Source organism: Maniola jurtina, chromosome 24 (assembly GCF_905333055.1).
Source record: "Maniola jurtina chromosome 24, ilManJurt1.1, whole genome shotgun sequence".
Lineage (NCBI taxonomy): Eukaryota > Metazoa > Arthropoda > Insecta > Lepidoptera > Nymphalidae > Maniola > Maniola jurtina.
In genome coordinates, this window is record NC_060052.1 from 8,728,699 (window position 1) to 8,749,522 (window position 20,824).

The 20,824-nt window shown below is 36.9% G+C and overlaps 2 protein-coding genes across 8 annotated transcripts in view; one reads left to right on the plus strand and one right to left on the minus strand.

Moving 5' to 3' along the window:
- Positions 1–844: 844 nt before the first annotated feature.
- LOC123877840 (nucleolar protein 12-like) lies at positions 845–7,248 on the minus strand. 3 transcript variants are annotated; one of them, XM_045924754.1, is made up of 9 exons: positions 6,370–7,248; positions 5,152–5,694; positions 4,245–4,440; positions 3,855–3,870; positions 3,741–3,812; positions 2,978–3,191; positions 1,516–2,123; positions 1,143–1,247; positions 845–1,014 (listed from the first exon to the last, which is right to left on the minus strand). In XM_045924754.1, the coding sequence occupies exons 1-9, from the start codon at positions 7,151–7,153 to the stop codon at positions 952–954; spliced, it is 2,601 nt and encodes an 866-aa protein (XP_045780710.1). In that variant the 5' UTR covers positions 7,154–7,248; the 3' UTR covers positions 845–951. The 3 variants fall into 3 exon arrangements, with proteins under 3 accessions (XP_045780710.1, XP_045780707.1, XP_045780709.1); XM_045924751.1 differs by having other exon boundaries at positions 3,741–3,870; XM_045924753.1 differs by having other exon boundaries at positions 1,139–1,247; positions 3,741–3,870.
- Positions 7,249–7,725: 477 nt separating this feature from the next.
- LOC123877842 (muscle M-line assembly protein unc-89-like) overlaps positions 7,726–20,824 on the plus strand; it is a 30,809-nt gene continuing 17,710 nt past the window's right edge. Inside the window, exons 1-5 of one of the 5 annotated variants that reach the window (XM_045924758.1) lie at positions 7,726–7,877; positions 17,261–17,318; positions 17,567–17,998; positions 18,772–19,002; positions 20,381–20,464. In XM_045924758.1, coding sequence (XP_045780714.1) covers positions 17,268–17,318; positions 17,567–17,998; positions 18,772–19,002; positions 20,381–20,464 — 798 coding nt within the window. In that variant the 5' untranslated portion in view covers positions 7,726–7,877; positions 17,261–17,267. The remainder of the gene's footprint in view (positions 7,878–17,260; positions 17,319–17,566; positions 17,999–18,771; positions 19,003–20,380; positions 20,465–20,824) is intronic. The other 4 variants (XM_045924761.1, XM_045924759.1, XM_045924760.1 and 1 more) reach the window with 4 other exon arrangements.

The window sequence follows — 20,824 nt, forward strand, 5'->3', positions numbered from 1 at the left end:
AAATTGCCTTGTATAGGTATTTATCCCAAAAAATCAGAGTTTTCACGGGGTTTGAACGAAGTTCCCTTAGTCAATTAATACAATATAAAAGCGCGAGCGAAGCGAGTGCAAAATTTTTAATAGATTTACAAAAAGCTTGTAAATTCGAGAACTATTATAGTTATCATGCATTTTGAAAACAATTTCTCTTCGTCTGGGATTTGGGGGGTTTGAACCCCCCAAAACCCCCTCCTGACTACGGCCATGCATACTAAGTAGGTAATAGGTAAGACCTATTCCACGTACTCACAACTTTGAACGGGAAGCTGGTCTTATCTCTGTTTAGAGATAAGCATTTCCAATGCAACTTAATTTATTATTACTATGTAACTACAATTTCGACATGTACATGAAAAATAAAAAATAAATAAATTATTCATACCTACTGTTTATTATTTTAATTCGAAATACCTAAGTATTTAAACGTAATGAAGTTTAATGTTAATATTTACTTGTAGTAATTTATAATTTTCCTTTTTGCACGCAATAGGCTGATTGTCTTATAAACCTATACGTCGCATACCTACTTGCAATCGTGTTTCGTAATTCCTTATTGTATATTATTTGTATGGATTGTTTTTCCTTAATTGTTTTTTGTCGTGTGTTATTCAATTTAATTGCTTTTAAGGTCTGTTGTGACTGTTATATTTAAATATAGTCATTAAAGTTACCTACTAATGAAACTAAATAAATAAATATAGTGCCTACATTCAAAGAGAGATAATAAAATCTGTAGACTGGTAAAGCTCGTATTTTAAAAAGTGAAGACAAATTCTTACATTTTGTGTTTACAATCAAACGAAAATAAAAATTAACATCTTTTTATTATCACAATAATAATTCAATTAAATTCAATTAAAACCGTTCAAAGTAACTTACAATTAAGTTAAAAAAAAAAAGATTAAAACATTTTTATTTCGTCAAAATTTCACTGAGAAGTTTCTTCTTCTTTAATCCCTTGTTGAATTTGTTTTTCTGAAAAAAAAAAGATAATTTATAGACAGTCAATTTTTAAGTTAAAAAGCGATGACGGCCTAATACTGTATAATATACAGTATCCACGGAGAGAAGTTGTGATGGCAAGAAAGACTGAGTATACTTACTTTTTTCTTCTCTGCAGTCATGCCAACAAACTCTTTTCTTTCTTTCTTTTCTCTTGGCGGCTGGTCCACATTCTGCCTTTTAGTAGGCGGGCCTTCTCCACTATCCTAGAATATAAAATTTTCAAATGAATAATTCTGGAGTTATTAATTGAGTTTATATTTAAAAATCGATCAAGCAAGTCAGACTCGCTAACGAAGGATATCGTAAAAAAAACTTTTTAATTTGGCAGCCATTTTGATTTTTTTAATTATTTGTTATAGCTGCAATAAAGTACAAACAAAATTCCAACTCTCTACCTATTATGGTACCACTGACAGGTGGTACGGTTGGCACCCTTCGAGAACGGAACTCAAAAAATAAAAAATTTCATACCTCATTCTTTCTTTTATTCATAACCCTTCTATACGCCCCGCTATTCTTGTCAGCGTCCTGTCCATCAAACTTGCCTCTACTGAAATTCCCAGCTTTATTGCCTTGGTCTTGCCTCCTGAAATTTTCTTTCTTGCCAAAGTCGTTTTGCCGATCACCGAATTTTCCTCTGCTAAAATTCCTGGATTCATTGCCTTGGTCTTGCCTCCTGAAATTTCCTTTGCCAAAGTCGTTTTGTCTATCGCCGAATTTGCCTCTATTAAAACTCCCGGCTTCATTGCCTCGGTCTTGCCTTCTGAAATTTTCATTCCTGCCAAAGGTATTTGGCCTACCACCGAATTTGTCTCTACCGGAGTTTCCAGTTTCATTGCCTTGTTCTTGCCTTCTAATTATTTTTTTCTTGCCTGAGTCGGTTTGCGTACCACCACCGAACTTTTTACCAGCACTTGCCATTCCTTGATTATTATGTTGTCTACGTTTCAATTGGTTTTCGGTAGGTGCGGTGCATCGCTTCACTCGAAGTATTCGGTTTTTGATGGTCAAATCCTCTTCTGTCATCGCTAAGGCTAGTTCCACACTGTCTTTGGATTTGAAGTTTACGAAGCCCATACCTAATCAAATAAAAATAAATAAATAAAGTTTTTCGGGACTCAGTGTGCTTGGTTAGTGTGAAGTTTTACATCTCACAAAAATTGATAAAATTCGAGTGAGGAAACACTTTAGTACATATTAAAGTAAACTCTTTTTAGAATAAGAATATAGTAAACTAGCTGGCGCCCGCGACTTCGTTCGCGTGGATGTAGGTTTTTAAAATCCCATGGGAACTCTTTGATTTACCGGGATAAAAAGTAGCCTATGTGCTAGTCCAGGATGTAATCTATTTAAATTCTAAATTTCAGCCCAATCCGTCCAGTAGTTTTTGCGTGAAGGAGTAACAAACATATACACACACACACCCACACACACACACATACAAACTTTCGCCTTTATAATATTAGTGGGAAGTGGGAAGTTGCGGTGTCGCTAGAGCTGTTCTAAAAAGCAAATATTAAATTACGCTAATATTATAAACGCGAAAGTTTGTGTGTATGTTTGTTACTCCTTCACGCAAAAACTACTTGTGTAAGTGGTTTTATTACTTATGGGGCATGAGACGGGCCTGAATATGAGAATTAACGATTAATAATGACGAGAATTAATTTCTTAAACTGGACCTTGTATTAGGCTGTCGTATTAGTTTACAAATTGCCAAAAACCAAATTAAATTTGAATTTCGCGGGCAGGCCCGTCACTTCCACCATAAGTCTTCCAATAAGTTGGTCTGATAAAGCGCGATGAAACTGCGAGCAGTGCCATCTAGTGTATGAAATAGAAGTTGGCGTGTTGCTAGAATTGTTCTAAATAGTAAAAATGCTTCATAAAGACAAACTAAAGGGAATATGTATTGTTAAAAAAGGTTGCTCACCTTTCCCAATGCAGGTGGCCCTGTCCCGCACGATCCTGACGGATTCGATGTCCCCGCACTTTTCGAACTTGCCCCGCAGCGCTTCGTCCTCCAGTGTGAAGGGGATATTGCCCACAAATATGCTGCACTTGGGGTCGTGGGGCACGCCTGAAGACTCGCTTGGTTGCACGCGCAGGTGGCAACCATTCAGAACTGTGTTGTTTTCTACAAGAGCCTGGATAAAAAAAATTAGGCAATGTAATGTGGGTTTAGGGACAGTGAGTGAGTTTGTTGTGTGCTCTTCTCAGACCTGGGCGCATTTGAAACCCTTGCAGCTTTCGTTTTAAGTGTACGTAATTAATTATCACCACTATATTCTAACAATTAAAAAGAGTACAATATTACCTAATTTGAATACATGTTTGACTTTTTTTAACTTTTGCCTGCGTAATGTTTAATTCCATAAACAAAAATAAGCCAAAAAGAAGACAATGCAATATCAATGCGATATCGCTTGGCGGCACGGCTTTGTCGGTAGGGTGGTAGCTAGCCACGGCCAAAGCCTCCCACTAGATCAGACTAGAGACAATTTAGAAAATATAAATTCCTAAATTGCCCCCACCAGGAATCAAACCCGGGATCGGATAATATCACCTTACAAATCTAACAATTGTGCCCATCAAAAGGTGCACAATCGTACCTACTTTGAATAAATGATTTTGAGTTTGAGTTTGGACCTCTCACTTATGAGACCAGTACCAGGGAGGTGGTCAAAAAGAGGTACCTTTTCCACAGCGAGGGCAGTGCTGAAGCGGATGTACACATGGACGGTGGTCCGGTCGGGATGCAGCTCCTTCTTGATGACGGCCAGCTTGGGCGTGTCGCGAGCGTCCTTCACCGGCACCGTGCGGATCCTGCCGCAAACCATCAAATTCAAATCCATACTAAATCCTCAAGTTTGTATCAAATTTCATTAAAATAGGTTCAGAGGTTGGGTCGTGAAAACGTAGCAGACAGACAGACAGATAGACAGACAGACACACTTTCGCATTTATAATATTAGTATGGATATGGATAGTATGGATTAAACAAAACTTACTTCATTTTCAGCATTGACATTTTCCCTAAAATTAAGGAGATCTATTTGCTGGCAGCTTTTGTTCTACAACTGACACCCCTCTGTCAATGTCATTCAAGTGCCAAAAGATCCTAGTCGCACTGTATTTATGCTTGCACTTTTAAGAAGCAAACAAATACATACTTAATCTATGGAACAATTGTCTCTTACCTGACGGTCTCAATTTTCCCATGTTTACTGAATATCTTTTTCATCTCCTTCTTGGTCTTGCCGCTGAAGGGCACGTTGCCCACAAACAGCGTCCTCTTCAACTCATCTTCTGCAATAAGCTGATCAACCTTCTGTTCCCCTTCTTTATCTTTCTTCCCTTTGTCAGGTGCTTCATCTGAACTGTCATCTGCTGGACCTTTTGGAATAAAAATAAGAGAGGCATAAGATAGGGCTCAGGCCTCAGACCTTTAGTTTCATTGTAAAATGTGCATTCAGTCTGTTCGCTTAAATACGGTCGCCTTTTGTGTCGTCTTGTCAAAGGCGCCGATGCGACATCAAAGGTCGCTAATATAGCTAACTGCATACCACATTTCAGTCTAATCTATCCAGTAGTTTGAGCTGTATGTTGATATTTTTTTTATTTAATTTTTTAACTTTAATTATATTTAACTTTATTTAACTTTAATTATATTTAACTTATAATCTTAAACCAGCCTAAACATAATCTAGTTTTTTTGAATTTTTTTAATTCAGATACAAGTTAGCTCTTGACTGCAATCTCGCCTGGTGGTAAGTGATGATGCAGTCTAAGATGGAAGCAGGCTAACCTGGAAGGGGTATGGTAGTTTTTATTAAACCTATACCCCTTTTTTTCTGCACAGCATCATACCGGAACCCTAAATCACTTGGCCACACTACCGGCAAAGCCGTGCCGCTTTGCCGGTAGTGTGGCAACTAGTTACGACCAAAGCCTCCGACTAGACCAGACCACTGATTTAAAAATTATTAAGTTCCAAACTCTGCCGGGAATCGAACCTGGGACCTCCCACTAATATGGCCACTGCGCTAGGAAGGTCATTACAGTGTTTTAGTTTAGACTTTAGAGGAATAAAAAGCATTTGAGTACCTGTGTCTAAAACCTTTTTGTTGTCTTCCTCATTTTCTGAATCGATTTCATCGTCTGAATCATGTTCTGAATCGGTATCCTGACTCGTGACTGCATTCGGGTTAACTTTGACAGGTTCACTAGCTCCTGGATCAGCTTGATCGTTGTTTTTAGCCAGTTTCGATTTCTTTTTCTTCTTTTCTGGATTATCTTTAGATGTATTTTCAGATTCATTTTTTATTGAATCTACTTCCATGTTGGTAATCGAGTTATTTAATGATTCTATTTGTTCTTCAGTCTGTTTAGACTTTTTCTTCTTTCGATTTTTCTTTTTCTTTACAGGGTCCTGTGTTACTGTAGATGCATTTTGTGATTTATGTTCTGTGATGGAATCACCTTCTATGTTGGTAACTGTGCTTGAGTTAGCACTGTTTGTTAATTCTGTTTGTTTTGATTTCTTCTTCCTTCTCTTTTTCTTCTTCTTTATAGCCCCCGGAGTTTCAGTAACAGCTGCATTGATACTAACTTCTTTATTTTCTGATTCTATTTCGCCCTCATTAGTATCTGCATTTTAAAGAAACTATATTATATTTTATTCATTAATAGCTTTATACAACATGCTCTTTTGCTCGCGATTGGAATATGCAGGCAGAATGTGTGAAAGCGTACGTGAAATCACGACAGATGGACCATATAACTATTTTAGGACTCCATATATCAAAAACAAAAACCCTTATCGCTTTGTTGTCTGTCTGTCCAATTGTTGTGTCTGTCAAGAAAACCCATACAAGAAGAACGGTACTTCCCGTTGACCTAGAATTATGAAATTTGGCAGGTAGGTCTTATATCACAAGTAAAGGAAAAAATCCAAAACCCATGAGTTTGTGATAACTTCACAAAAAATATATATTTCAAAGTAAGAAAAATAAATCAAGTGGGGTATCATATGAAAGGCTTTACCTGTACATTTAAAAATAGATTTTCATTTATTTTTATGCATAAAAGTTTTTGATTTATTGTGCAAAATGTTGGAAAAATACCCGAGTAAGGAACTCTCGGTGGGCGAGTCTGACTTGCACTTGGCCAGTTTTTTTTTTTTTTGGAAAATAAAATGTAGCCTATCTATGTTACTCAGGAATAATGTAGCTTTCTAAAGTAGTTCCAGAGATTACTTCCTACAAACAAACTTACAAACTTTACCTCTTTATAATATTAGTATAGATATATGGATTATGTTACCTTTTGATTCAATTTTGATGTTTCCATTTTGTTTTGATTTATTTTTCTTTTTCTTTTTGTCCTTTTTTGGACTCTGATTTTCGTTAACAGATGTATTAGTATTGATTTCTTCGGTAACTATGTTAAATTCCTCAATTGTGAATTCATTTGTTGATTTTTTATTCTTTTTCTTAGAAATATTATTTTCTAAGGAACTCTCACAGTTTATTTCCATCACAGATTTTCTCCTTTTGACTTTCTTTTTGGGACTATTTTCAGCTTCAGCATTTGGTACATCTTCTTTAGCATTCTGTATTATATTGTCATCATTTCCAATTTCTGAAATACGCTTTTTCTTTTTTAGTGTGTTATCATCAGTGACAATAATGTTATCAATTGATCTCTTTTTATTACCTTTCCTAGGTGACATTTCACTATTTTTAGGTGATTTCGGACTTAATAAAACCGTAGGAGCCAAGGAATCAGCCTCTAAATCGTTTTTCAAGTGTTTCTTAACTTTGTCTGCCTTAGGGCTTAAAAGACTAGAATCATTATGCTCACCGTTAGTACCGTCTAGATCTGAGTTCTGAAATATTCTTTTAGGCGATTTCTTAACAATAGCCTTCTTCTTTTGCATCGTAGGTGACAAAAATATGGACCGGTCTTCAACAAACTCGCTCTTCGGTGTAACATTCGGTGAAGGTTGGTTTTTCATGGGAGTTTTAGCATTTTTCAACGGTTTAGGACGATTGGGGGTTACATTTCCTGTTAATAAAGCCGCAATGCTGCCTACCACGTAATCCATAGCACATTAAAAATTAAAACTTACAACTATTTTAGTAAAAAATAATGCAACACGCACATGTCTCACATGGTAAATTGCACAGACCACGAATCTAAATTGTAGGTAATTATCTGTCTATGGTAATTATGTCACGTTGACATTGACAATGACAAACAAGTTGCCATACATAATACCTAGTCGTTCCGTTATCGGTATTTTTGTTCCAAATTACAACGTTACTCATCTAGCAAGTGACTGGAATCAATAGTGTTGTTAGTGTAGACGGTTCACGTCCTTTCTCATAAAACACTAATTTATTTATATTAATATTATCACTAATGTCATCAATGAGGATCTTTCCAGGGAATGTTCTATCAAATTAACATAGATGCCCCTGTATACATTATTCACTGCGAAAGGCAGAAAAGTACTGTCTGTGCCCTTAAGCTTGTTTTTGTAGGTCATGACAATCAATGGTAAACTAACAATGTTTAACGTTAGAGAATTTGTAACGTTACTAAAATATTTCATAGAGTTATAGACCTATAAAGATAGCAACACTGGTCCGTAATTTACTCTTTGGAGTCTTTGGTTTTCACAGACATTTGTTGAAATGAAATGAAAACGACGCTCTCGTTGTAAACGTATTTTGATATAAATTGTATTTATATCAGTGAGTGAACCAGTGCTATTTATTTCAATTAAAAAGTTGTAAAAGTGTGGATATATTTACATACACACGTAAGTCCTTTTGCACTTAATTGAAATATAGAAAATGCCGCGCGCCATGTTACGCCGCCCGCCATTCTTTCAGTTTATTTTTTGTTGTTTAAACTTTTCATATTCTATTTTTCTTACGAAAGGAATATTATTTGTTTGGATACCCATTTATAAAACAACTTATTGTTTGTCATTGTAATATTTTTACATATATTGACATCTAAAAAAGGTTATAAAATTATTAAGTACTTAGATATTACTAGTAGGAAAAACAGCCTATACAAGCGAAATTCGATACTTGGTCGAAGTTCTAAATATGAACTTATCACGTATCAATTAGGTACCCATTCTATGTAGGTACTTAAATCAGTTTACTATAAAAAAAAGTAGGAAGTAGGTATTTGCATACTTACCTTGAACTTGAATGAAATAATGATAGTACAAACTAGTTTTTTATGTCATACCTATTAATGAGTTATTTGGGACTTTGTCTGTGTCGGTGTTAGCTGGCGGGCGTGCTCTGCTTTTTTGGAGTGTTTTTTTTTTGTTAAAACTGACTGGAAAGCGCTCTAAGGGGGTGTCGTGCGTATGTCGGTGAGCGCCGGCACAGACGGGGTCCATAGGTTGTATAGTTTATCTAACTTGTTTCAAATAACTACAAACTTGACATTGGCTAATCTTTGTAAAGCCAGACGAGAGAAAAAAAAATGAGTTATTTCAGTAATTCGGTAACAAAAGTGTGGGATTTAGTTACTAAAAACTAATTTAAATTGGTTAGTTACTGCCATTTTAATATCCCACTGCTGGGCAGAAGCCTACTCTGAACTCATCTAAGAGTGGGACAATAATATTAATTATAATGTGCAACAACCATATCCTGCTCTAATATGATTTAGTAGGCTCTGCCTAACTTTAATTTTAAGTTTTGAACTATGGTTATTTTAAGTCATTTTCCTACACATATATTACTGTTATCCTCTATTGTATATTGTGTTTCCTGAAGTTATATTTTATAACATTTGAATAAATACCCATGTACTGGCAACAAGTAGGTGTACATATAGGAAAAGCTGACTGACTGACTAATCTATCAGAGCACAGCTAAAACTACTGGTAAGATTTGGCTGAAATTTAGTATGCAGCTAGCTATTATGATGTAGACATTCATGAAAGGATTTTTGAAAATTCAACTAAAAATAGAGGTTTTAAAGGGTGGTCTATGCAAACGAAGACGCAGGCATAAGCTAACCTGTAACTAAAAATGTTCAGCTTCACAATAGTTTTTTAAATAAAACAGCAAGAACAAACAAATATATTATGTGTATACAATAATATTTATATTGTTTTAGATGGTGCCAGCAACTTTGTTAGCTTGGTTTTAGGTTATTTTAAATCCTTTGCCCGGCTTGCATGGGCAGTAGATAAAAATTATTATCCCCTAATTATATCCACTGATGTCCTGATGTCATAGAAACAGTGGATATAATCGGGGATATAATTTTTATCTACTGCCCATGCTAGCCGGGCTGGAGACTTCCATTTTTAAGGATAAAAAGTAGTTTATCTGTTCCGAGGTTAAAATTGATACTTAATAGTTATTGATAATTAACTGTTAACGTATAAACATAAAGTTACAGTACTACCACTTTTAAAAATTAGGGCGCAAATGTACCTGCGCAGAAATATATTTTTGAATGGCGCGCGAAAATACCACAGCCAATCATAGCGCGCGTCCACTCACTATTGGTTGTTGCCTATGCGCTAATATTATTATGAGCGAGATAACATCTCAGCGACTTACGAAAGTGGTATTTGGTAGTACTGTATAAACAAAGTTACACATATTGATGAAGTATAGATAGGTATCTTTGCGAACTCTATCAGTGGGCACAGGTCAGTGATCTTATTTAGTTCTGAGCACCTATTTGATCTCATTAGCTTGCTAATAGGCTGTAGGCACACATTTGGCTGTGATTTTAAAATCTATGTATTCATAAACTAATAAGGCTATGTACATTGTATAACTCTATTGCGTTTTGTCCATGCAGCCACAGGAAAATTATACAATTAAATATTACTATGTGAGGGCCTCAATTTTTAAATGAATAACTCTTAAAGTCCTTGTAAGTGAGTCCCCATCCCCTTTACATCCAAAACTACTGAGCCAAAAATTAAAAAAGAAAAGAAAATAGTTCTTTGCTTTAAGATAACAAGAAAACAACCTGTGAAAAGTCTATGGTATTAAGAAATGGTAAACCTCTCCGGGGGGGGGGGGTGCGTAAGTGCATTCCCCAGCAACAAAAAAAAAATGGTAAACCTTTCAACAGTAAACAAGCAGAATTGTGAGCAATCTGCTATAATGCGCGACATGTTGAGATGGCAAGGTTGAGATGTGCGGATGCGCATTGTGCGGAGATGCCCCGCTTATCCGCACATCACCCACACTAACTCGCTGCGGGTGATGTGTGGGTGTGCGCGGCGTTCCCCCGCCTCATACCCCGATTGCCATCTCAGCCTGTCGCGAACTATAGTGATAGGTACTTATAAACACGTTATAATATTAAACTGCTATAAAATGAAACCATAACCGTAAAGGAAGCATGGCCCTTTAATCTTTACAAAACAACTGATGCATGAAAATTAGTGAAGCGTACACACACTGCTAAGTTACCAGTATGTGAGGTACTGTTTGATAAAATTGTGTACATTTTGTTTGACGCTTTGATATAGTTTCGTGTCTCTTGTAACTTCATTTTTCGGGTTCCAAAAGCAGTAACGGAACCCTTATAGGATCACTTTGTTGGTCTGTCTGTCTATCAAGAAAACCTATAGGGTACTCCCTGTTGACCTAGAATCATGAATATCATTTGGCAGGTTTGATCTTATAGGTAAAGGAAATAATCCGAAAACCGCGAATTTGTGGTTACATCACCAAAAAAAAATGTGTTCATGAAAAAATAGTATTTTCAATTTTCAAAGTAAGATAACTATACCATATGAAAGGGCTTTACCTGTACATTCTAAAACTGATTCTTATTAATTTCTATGTGTAATGGTTTTTGATTTATCGTGAAAAATGACAGAAAAAATACCTGAGTACAGAACCCTCAGTACGCGAGTCTGACTAGCACTTGGCCGGTGTTTTGTACATATATTTAGATTTCAGACTATTAACCCAGGCCCTGCTTATTATTCTAACCCACATAGAATGGCCTACCTTTGTATCATTGCAAACATAACTTTACAAATGCAAATACAAAATATGAAATTGTGAGAACACTATGCATAGTAAGCAGTGTTCGCTATTTCAATGCCTATATTCAGCGTTTGTTTTGTGCCTAGGTTTCTCTAAGGGCTCTCATGCTAAAGGCCTTTACAAATTATTATTTGACTTGCTAATGTTGATAGAAATACCTACTAGTTATATTCCATGTCTTTGTTTATACAGAAAATACCCGTCAAGTGCGAGTGGAACTCGCATATGAAAGGTTCCGTAAATCCGTACCATCCTACAAAATTTATACTTACCAAATTTTTTAGCATGGCTATCATTTTGAAATTCGCTATCTTGGATTTTTAACCCCATCGTATTATATCTCCTAAACTAATTAAGGGGTGTTATAAGTTTGACGTGTGTATCTGTGTATCTGTCTGTGGCATCGTAGCTCCTAAACTAATGAACCGATTTTAATTTAGTTTTTTGTTTGAAAGGTGACTTGATCGAGAGTGTTCTTCGCTATAATCCAAGAAAATCGGTTCAGCCGTTTGAAAGTTATCAGCTCTTTTCTAGTTACTGTAACCTTCATTTGTTGGGGGTGTTATAAATTTTTAATTTACACTTGTATCATGTAGGTGTTAAAATGTGAAAGCAAATAGGTACCAAAAGTGTATTTTCAATGTTATAAGAGTTATCTGTAACATTGCGAAAATAATATTTTAGTTATTTATTTGACAGGCTTCCTTCCCACACAAATCACAATACCTTGGATATGTTTCTATTTATTTACTTAAAATTATTATTGACTAGAGGATGCCCGCGACTTCGTCCGCGTGGATTTAGGTTTTTAAAGATCCCGTAGAACCTATTTGATTTTCCGGGATAAAATGTAGCCTATGTCAATTACAGGGACGCAAGCTACTCGTACCTCGGTACCAAATTTCATACAAATTGGTTAAGTGGATGGATCTTTAGAAATCCCGCGGGAACTGTTTGATTTTCCGGGATAAAAAGTAGCCTATGTCCGTCTCCAGGATATAACCTAACTCTGTACCTTTCATCAGAATCGGTTAAACTGTTGGGCCGTGAAAAGGTAGCAGAGAGAGAGACAGACACACTTTCGCATTTATAATATTAGTATGGAAGTATGAATAGTATGGATTGTTTTAATGTCTAATAACAAGTTTATAAAATTTTTGGTATAAAACTGTTTCTATAGCTTATAATTGTACCTTTTGCGTAAATTATTATTTGATTTTAAAAGTTCAACAACTTGTCTTAAACTGACTGGCAATGATCCAAAGTTTGGTTTAGCACCATAGTACATTGTACCTAATGAGTAATTGTTTCAAAGTTATGAACTCCTAGACCCTAGTACCGTCTACCTAAGGCGTAGTGTCCACTGACAATAAAAGTTGCAGAAGTCAACTTTGGCGTCACTTGCACTATGTAAACACTTGCAGCAAGTCAATTCTGCAAGTTTTCTTGCAGGTGCTATTACTAGTGGTTACATAATATTTTTACTTAGTAACCTGTATGGGTTCCTATAGCTATGGTTCCGTACCTGAAGGGTGCCAACGGGACTATTACTTAGCCTTCGTTGTCTGTCCGTCTGTTGGTCCATCCGTCTCTGTCTGTCTGTCAGCGGGATGTATCTCATGAACCGCAATAGGTAGAGTTGAATTTTCACAGAGTGTACACATGTCTATTGCCGCTATAAAAAACAAATAATGAAATTTTCAAAATAGCTACCATGCAAGTTAAAAAAATTAAAGATGTTTTTCTTGTACGGAACCCTTCCTGTGCAAGTTCGACTCGCATTTAACCGGCTTCCTGAATTCTGACCCATGGGTCTGTGGAAGACTACCAGCCAGGCAAATAGGTTCGAATTCGAAAATTAATATAATTTGGAATCACTGGTATCGAGAAGTATACCAAAGCTAACAATGTTTTGTTTATTTGGTCTAGATGTTTGATGATAACGCATTACGCATTGAAGTAAGAAGGTGGGCTCGGATAAGATAAGAAACTAGTACTTATTAACTGTTTATCTATAAAGGCTGTTTTACGCCAGAGCATCACAGTGCGACAGGGGCCACAGGGGTTCATGTTTGATTGATTGAGGAGCTGGCGAACAAAACTGTAATTGCCCGAAATAAAAATTTACAAGCGGGATGACTCGCTAATTCTAAGATCATCACTATATGAAAGCCTTTAAATTCATTTTTAGAGTTCCGTACCTCAAAAGGAAAAACGGAACCCTTATAGCATCACTTCGTTGGCTGTTTGACTGTCCGCCTGTCGTGTCTGTCAAGAAACCTCTAGGGTACTTCCCGTTGACATAGACCTTTTGGGTTCGCCGTAGTCGTCTAAAAATATGAAAATCGAAACTCCGGTATGTTCACGATATCTCCGGTTTTACACATGAACCTTCGAAGCTCCGGAGTTATACCAAAATCGGAATTCCGGAGCTCAAGCCCTGGTCTGGAAGTGAAAGAGGAACGACAAATTAAGGTCCATCTCAAGGTCCATTCACGTGGAGTCAATCCGTCGAGTTCTAATTTTACACTAGTGTTTGTTATCACTCGCATCTGCTCATAAAACTAATGACTAGTCACTAGCCCTTCCCGAGCTGAGACTTGTGGCTTGTGCCAGTGTGCGCTGTGCGTGGTACAGGGCACACGCTTTGGTCCAATCAACATTAGGTCGGGGGTTCGATCCCCGGCACGCATGACGCATCTCTAACTTTTCGTAGTCAAGTGCGTTTTAAACAATTAATGCAGAGTTGTTCTAAAGATTTTTTTTTTAAAAAAAGAAGGAGGTTCATATAAATTTGATGAAGATCTGATGAATATCTTCGGAGAAGGAGGACAGAACTCCTCAATGGATAAGAGTAAATTGCTCTCGATCAGTGTAATAGCTTAGTAAACAGTAGGGTTTTAACTGGGCATAGCATATTATAGTACAGTGGAGCTACAAAAGTTGTGAAATAAAAAAAATTCAAAAGAAAAATAAAACCTTAAAGTGCTTGTGGTTTTTGAAGTCGGTTTTATTTTTTCTTGTGCTATTAAGACCTACCTACCTGCCTTCATGACTCAACGGCAAATACCCTATAGATTTTCTTGACAGACACGACAGACAAACAACGAAGTGATCCTATAAGGGTTCTTTTTTCTTTTGAACCCTAAAAAAATACTTTTTGAATCTTTTTGTTTAAATTCGTTGATCCTAAATGTCATTCATATCATATCATTGTTGGGTCAGATACATCCATGCCTGGGTCAGATGTAAAATCACTAAACTAAGCACACAGCGCAGGTAAGTATTTCCACATCGCCAACTCTTATTTCTTGGACCACAACATTTTCCATCTGTGTGCTTACAATAGTTCGTTCACCTCTCGTCTCTGTTCGTAAATGATGAAGCAGAGTTACAATATTTTAGAGAGGACATATTTTATTTTAAACTTTATTTTATTTACTACCAGAAAGTTGTAACAATGGTAGTGAAAATGAAAATGAAAAAATATTTATTAACCAAAATACAACATATTCACTGTCCGATAAATACTGTCCGATAAATTTTTGACTGTTCAATAAATAAAAAAATTACCTCCCCAACCAAGTAATAAAGCCAAGTTCCCAAGCAAGCACTGCCACCACCACTCACATGCACCACCACACAAGACTTTTCCACTACTCTCGACGCACGTTTCGCCCCGACACCGGAGCATCCTCAGGAGATTTTGACTTTACAATGCTGTATTGTCAAGATCAGATTTTTCTAAATTCCTGTGGATATAGAATAAATATGGGAACAAGTGTAAATTAAAAAATTTCAACACCCCCGACAAATCATTTTCAAATAAATAATTATGTATATCTATAAATAATAACGTCCATCTTGACAGCTTGACATTTGTCAATTGACACTTGAATATTATGAACCTAAGGGTTATCTAACCTTCTTTTCTACAAGAAAACTAGAAAATAGCTGATAACTTTTAAACGGCTGAACCAATTTTTTTGGATTATAGCTAAGAACACTCTCGATCAAGCCACCTTTCAAACAAAAAAAAGTATATTAAAATCGGTTCATTCGTTTAGGCGCTACGATGCCACAGACAGATACACAGATACACAGATACACACGTCAAACTTATAACACCCCTCTTTTTGGGTCGGGGGTTAAAAAGATTTATAGACGTATATACGACAATAGTGCAACGGGTGGTGTTTGAACCGCCGACCATTCGGATTTCATTAACCGTTGAGCTATTGAGGCTGTATAATTAAGGCATGTCTACTCCTTGTGTAGTCTGTGGGGATTGGTTTTAAAGTCTGTGTTATAATGCCAGTGTAGTTATAATGGGAGGGAGCGTTTTTTCCGGGCCCTTTGTTTTTTTTACATCCATAAGAGTTGTATAACAAATAACAATGGTATAACCGGTTTATTAATAGATCAAAATCATTATGCACTGAATTGGACCTATTTCATTATGTTGTTGTGGGCTCTTCTCAGACCTGGGCGCGTTTGGAACCCTCGTAGCTTTAGTTTACGTAATTAATTGTCACCACTATATCATCTTACAAATCTAACAATTCTGACTATCAAAAGGTGTACAATAGTACCTACTTTGAATAAATAATTTTGAGTTTGTCTGTCTGTGATAGCCCAGTGGTTAATACGATGGCCGCCGATTTCTGAGGTCGGGGATTCTATTCTGGGTACGCACCCTCTAACTTGTCGGAGTCAGTTTAACGGTGAAGGAAACATCGTGAAGAAATCTGCGTACCCGAGGGTTGAAAGTTCTTCATAATGTTCCTAGGTGTATGAAGTCTGCCAATCCGCTCTTGGCCAGTGTGGTAGACTATGGCCTGAAAGTAAGAACCCTGGAGACCCGTGCTCAGCAGTGATGATGATTTTTCTCTGGTGGGAGGCTTCGGCCGTGGCTAGTTACCACCCTATCGGCAAAGCCGTGCCGCCAAGAAATTTAGCATTCCGGTACGATGCCATGTAGAAACCAAAGGAGTTTGAGTTTAATGAAAACTGACATACCCCTTCCACGTTAACCCGCTACCATCTTTGACGGCATCATCACTTACCACCAAGTACGGGAATAAATCTGAAAACCGCGAATTTGTGGTAACATCACTTAAAAAAAATTAAAATGTGTTTTAATTTTCAAAGTAAGATAACTATACCAAGTGGGGTATCATATGAAAGGGCTTTACTTGTACATTCTAAAACAGATTTTTATTTATTTTTATGTATAATAGTTTTTGATTTATCGTGCAAAATATTGGAAAAAATATTCGAGTACGGAACCCTCAGAGCGCGAGTCTGACTCGCACTTGGCCGGTTTTTTTAATATTTTCTTGCTACAGTACCCACATATACCGGAAACTAAGTAAAGTCGTAAATATGCATGAAGAACTGACTATCAAGCTTTTTGTCCGTCTGACCGACTAAAGTAGAATAGCAGGTTTCTGCTCAATACCTAACTATTATCTACTTGCCGTCGCCCACTGGTTCCTTTCCTTTGAACATTTTGATCTTAATAGATTGAATCATTTCGTACGAGTGTTAATATTTGAAGGTTTTAGCAACTCAAAACCTTGAATTATATCGACTCTACATACTATATTGTATTGACAAAAATAACTTATGGTTATGATACAGTAAAAGTGACCCTTAGTGACTTTACGGACCCGTAATGAAAATGTTGTGACGTATGGAAGTCTTTTCAGTATATTTTCTTAAGTTTTCCTGCACTGATTTCGCTTCTTGGATCATTGGACATTTCAATATTCAATCTATCTGTGATCTACAGATTTATTCCTTAGCAACATTGTTATTGTCAAAAAAAATTAAACAATTGTTTGACAAATAATAACGTTGCGTAATAATTTATCGACAGATACAGATAGATTGAATCTGATCTGTGGATTGAATGTAGTTAGCTGTCATAAAAGTTACACCAGATTGAGCAGCTAAATCTTAGGCGCAACACCCACCGACATGGCCGAGGCTAGCTGTAAGCTGTTATCTAATAGACTAGAATCCATTCCACTCCCTCTGTTTGCACTGGCCTTTATATTTTGTGTTCAATCACTTTTCATATAATCTTTATGTAGAAGTAACGGTTTTTCGTCTTCTAAGTTTACTTGTAATGTTTTCTTTTGTTGCAGATAAATCATGAGCCAGATAGTAACGCGTAAAGGACCTGTTGGGGAGGAGAAGGATAAGGTAGGTAATTTTTTAATTGTGTGTATGTTTGTTACTCTTTCACGCAAAAACTACTGGATGTATTTGGCAGAAATTTGAAATGAATACCCTGACTTACTACATGGCTAATTTTTATCTCGGGAAATCAGAGTTTCCGCGAGATTAAGAAAATCTATGTAGACGCGGATGAAGTCGCCGAGTTTCATTAGTAAAATAGTAAAATTCTTTTTAATCATAATAAATTAACTGAACCCATATCGTATTTACAGAGGCAAACAGACAGTCCAGTGAAAGAAATGAAAAAGAAAATAGCCGCAAACGCAGAGAAAGAGAAACAGGCCGCGGAGAAACCTACAGAGAAACCAGCACACAGTGAAAAGAGACCCGAGAAGGCTTCCGAAAAGATAGATAAAGACAAGCCTGCTGACAAAACCGACAAAAAAGATAAAGTAGACAAGACTCCAGACAAGAGAGAGAAACTAGACAAAAGCGTAGATAAGAAAGATAGTAAATTAGATAAGAGTATAGACAAGAAGGACAAGTTAGATAAAAGCATAGAGAAAAAAGACAAGACAGAGAGAAGTGGTGACAAGAAAGAAGCAGAGAAGAAAGAAAATGCTGTAGAAAAGGAGAGCACTTCAGAGAAGAAGGAGGGAGATGATAAGAAAGAAGACAAGAGCAGTAAGGAGAAGGATGGGAAAGTAAGTTTTAAGAGGCCAGCGAAGGATGAATTGCCCATATAAACGAAATACCAAAATAATTTGTAATCTGGTGTTTGACAACTAGACAAATCAGTATCTTTTTCTTAACCCTCAACCCCAAAAAGAGGGGTGTTATAAGTTTGACGTGTGTATCTGTGTATCTGTCTGTGGCATCGTAGCTCCTAAACTAATGAACCGATTTTAATTTAGTTTTCTTTGCTTGAAAGGTGGCTTGATCGGAAGTGTCCTTAGCTATAATCCAAGAAAATCGGTTAGCCGTTTGAAAGTCATCAACTCTTTCTAGTTATTTCTGTAACCTTCACTTGTCGGGGGTGTTACTAATTTTTAATTTACACTTGTCAAACCTCAAAATACGTGCTTAGTGTGCGAGCTTCTATTCAATACTGGCATGTCACAATAATTTGACGTGATTTTTTTAGTTTAATCGATAATTTAAAATAGTTATTACACTTAAAACTAACAAATGACGTGGATTTTACGTATTTTGGCAGACCCTCTATTTAATAATCACTGAGAAATAATTTAGTTTTGACATAAGCAAACACCTATTATGAATAGGGGTGGCACTATTATTGGAACTAAATTAAAATCTAAAAAAAAAACTAAATTAAAATCGGTTCATTAGTTTAGGAGCTACGATGATACACAGATACCTACATACGTCAAACTTATAACACCCCTCTTTTTGGGTCGGGGGTTAAAAATAAATATCAATAAGCTAAGTTGACCTTAATAATTTTATCCTATTACAGGTGGAAACCGACGAGAAAGCCAAGAAGCCAGAGCCAAAAGCGAAAGAGAACGGCGCAAAAGTCAACGGGGAACAAAATGGCGACACGGTGAGTTCGGAGGACGAGCTCCAGGATCTGGACGAAAAGGACGAAATGTTCCCAGAACTAGCTTACGAGGACTCTGATGGGGAGTACTTCGAACCCCCCACTCCTGAGGGTGTGCCAAGTCGCAGCTACACGAGGCGGTCCCAGGTACGTCTGATGATCAGGGGGTTGGAGGGTGGTTTGGAGGCATGTTCCCGTGGTACCAGGAGTTCAAAATTGACGGGAGGTTAAGGCAGTTTGGCTTTGTTGGTGCTGTGGCTCTCAGGAATTGTAAGGAAGTGCTTGGTCCATTAAGGTTCAGGCTTCGAACCCCCAACTCCTGAGGGTGTGCCAAGTAGCACTGCAGGAAACAGTCCCAGGTATGTCTGATGATTAGGAGGGTTGGGGGTGTGTGGAGGTTAGGGGTGGTTTGGAGGTTGTATGCTTCGGTGGTACCAGGGGTTCAGAAGCGAAGCGACATGACTCCTAACCCTCATGGTTGTGAAGTTACTAGAAGAGTGAACTAGAGTGAGGGAACTCTCGGTTCAATCCTGAATCGACGATATGTGAAATACTAGACTATGGTGACGTAAAATCTAATAAAAATAGGACTTTAGGCTATCCGCGTCAAATGTACTAACGATTCGACGTTTGTCGTGAACTGTACTAGGCTCCCAGAAATCAGAAGGGAGTGTTCCAGTATTGTAAGGTTGGTAGACATTTCTATATGATTTTTGCTTATCTAGCTGTTGGTGGTTATTTGGTTGAATACTTTTTTGATTTCGTAAGTACTTCCTAATTAATATTTGTTTTGTGACTGTCCATATTTTTGTGTGTGTTTGCCCTGGTGAAAGGTTGTTGTTTATTTTGAATTGTAAATAATAATAAATTAGACATAAAGATGTCATCCATACTAATATTATAAATGCCAAAGTGTGTCTGTCTGTTACCTTACAACTCATCGCTGGAATGATTTGGACAATATTTTTCACAGAGATAGGTTTCATCCTGGAAACGGACCTAGGATATTTTTTATCTCTAAAATTCAAAAAATTCCTAATTTGAATCCACACGAAGTCGTAGGTATCGGCTAGTAACTCTTATTACCTTTAAGTACTTTGGGCATCAATGAATTTAAACATCGATATTGCTTCTCGAATCGTCTAGCATTTGAATATTACCGCACTTGTGTGATAAATGATTATTACCCCCAAGTTACTGAGATATAAGCTACCAAAGTTGTACTAATGGCTAGATGTTATAGTGATGATGCTACCAGTATAACTTTGATAGCTTATATCTCCCTAACTTAACACTATGGAAAATGTTGTCTCATACAACACTTGTTTGTATAGATGCCAGTTATTAATTAGTATAGGCTTTAGTGACCGCTATTTTGGAAAAAATTAAAAATGGCCGACTACTAGGTAAGCCAAAATCTTCAAAGCCCTTTGTGTTGTTTACGGACGAAGTCGCGTTCATCGGCTAGTAATGTAAATACTGTATTGTGTCGTGTGGCAACTAACACAACAATCGCTCGGTGAAGGTAAAGGCGACGCGCACACCGGAGACCCCGCGCCCCGCGTCCGACAAACACAAAGAAGCCGACAGGGACTATGTTCCTGATGATGTGAGTACCACCTTATACATGCATATGACTTGTAAAGTGCTTATTACATACACTGTTGACAAAAAGCTATTTATATTACAAGTGCGCAAAGTAGAACATTTTTAAGATGTAAATACGTCTAAGTCTATAAGAAAGTTTTGACTGTGGTGTAGTAATTATTGTATTTCGCATTTGTGCTTTTTTACCCGACTATGACGAAGCCAAAAGGAAGGGTTATGTTTTAGCAGTCTATTTATGTAAGTGTATTTATGTGTGTTCCACCGTAGCGCCTAAATTACTGAGCCGATTTTGATCAATGAGGTGTCAATCAATTCATTATTATGGTCTGAGTGACAAAGTCTACACATTATACGAAAAAAA

What these genes read in the sequence shown, in the direction of transcription:
- LOC123877840 (XM_045924751.1), bottom strand. Translation starts at nt 7,153, where the DNA reads ATGGATTACGTGGTAGGCAGCATTGCGGCTTTATTAACAGGAAATGTA. An exon ending in GGGAAAATTGAGACCGTCAG is followed by an intron (nt 3,871 to 4,244) that starts GTAAGAGACAAT and finishes GGTTTGCGGCAG; the next exon opens with GATCCGCACGGTGCCGGTGA. An exon ending in GGCCACCTGCATTGGGAAAG is followed by an intron (nt 2,124 to 2,977) that starts GTGAGCAACCTT and finishes TTATTTGATTAG; the next exon opens with GTATGGGCTTCGTAAACTTC.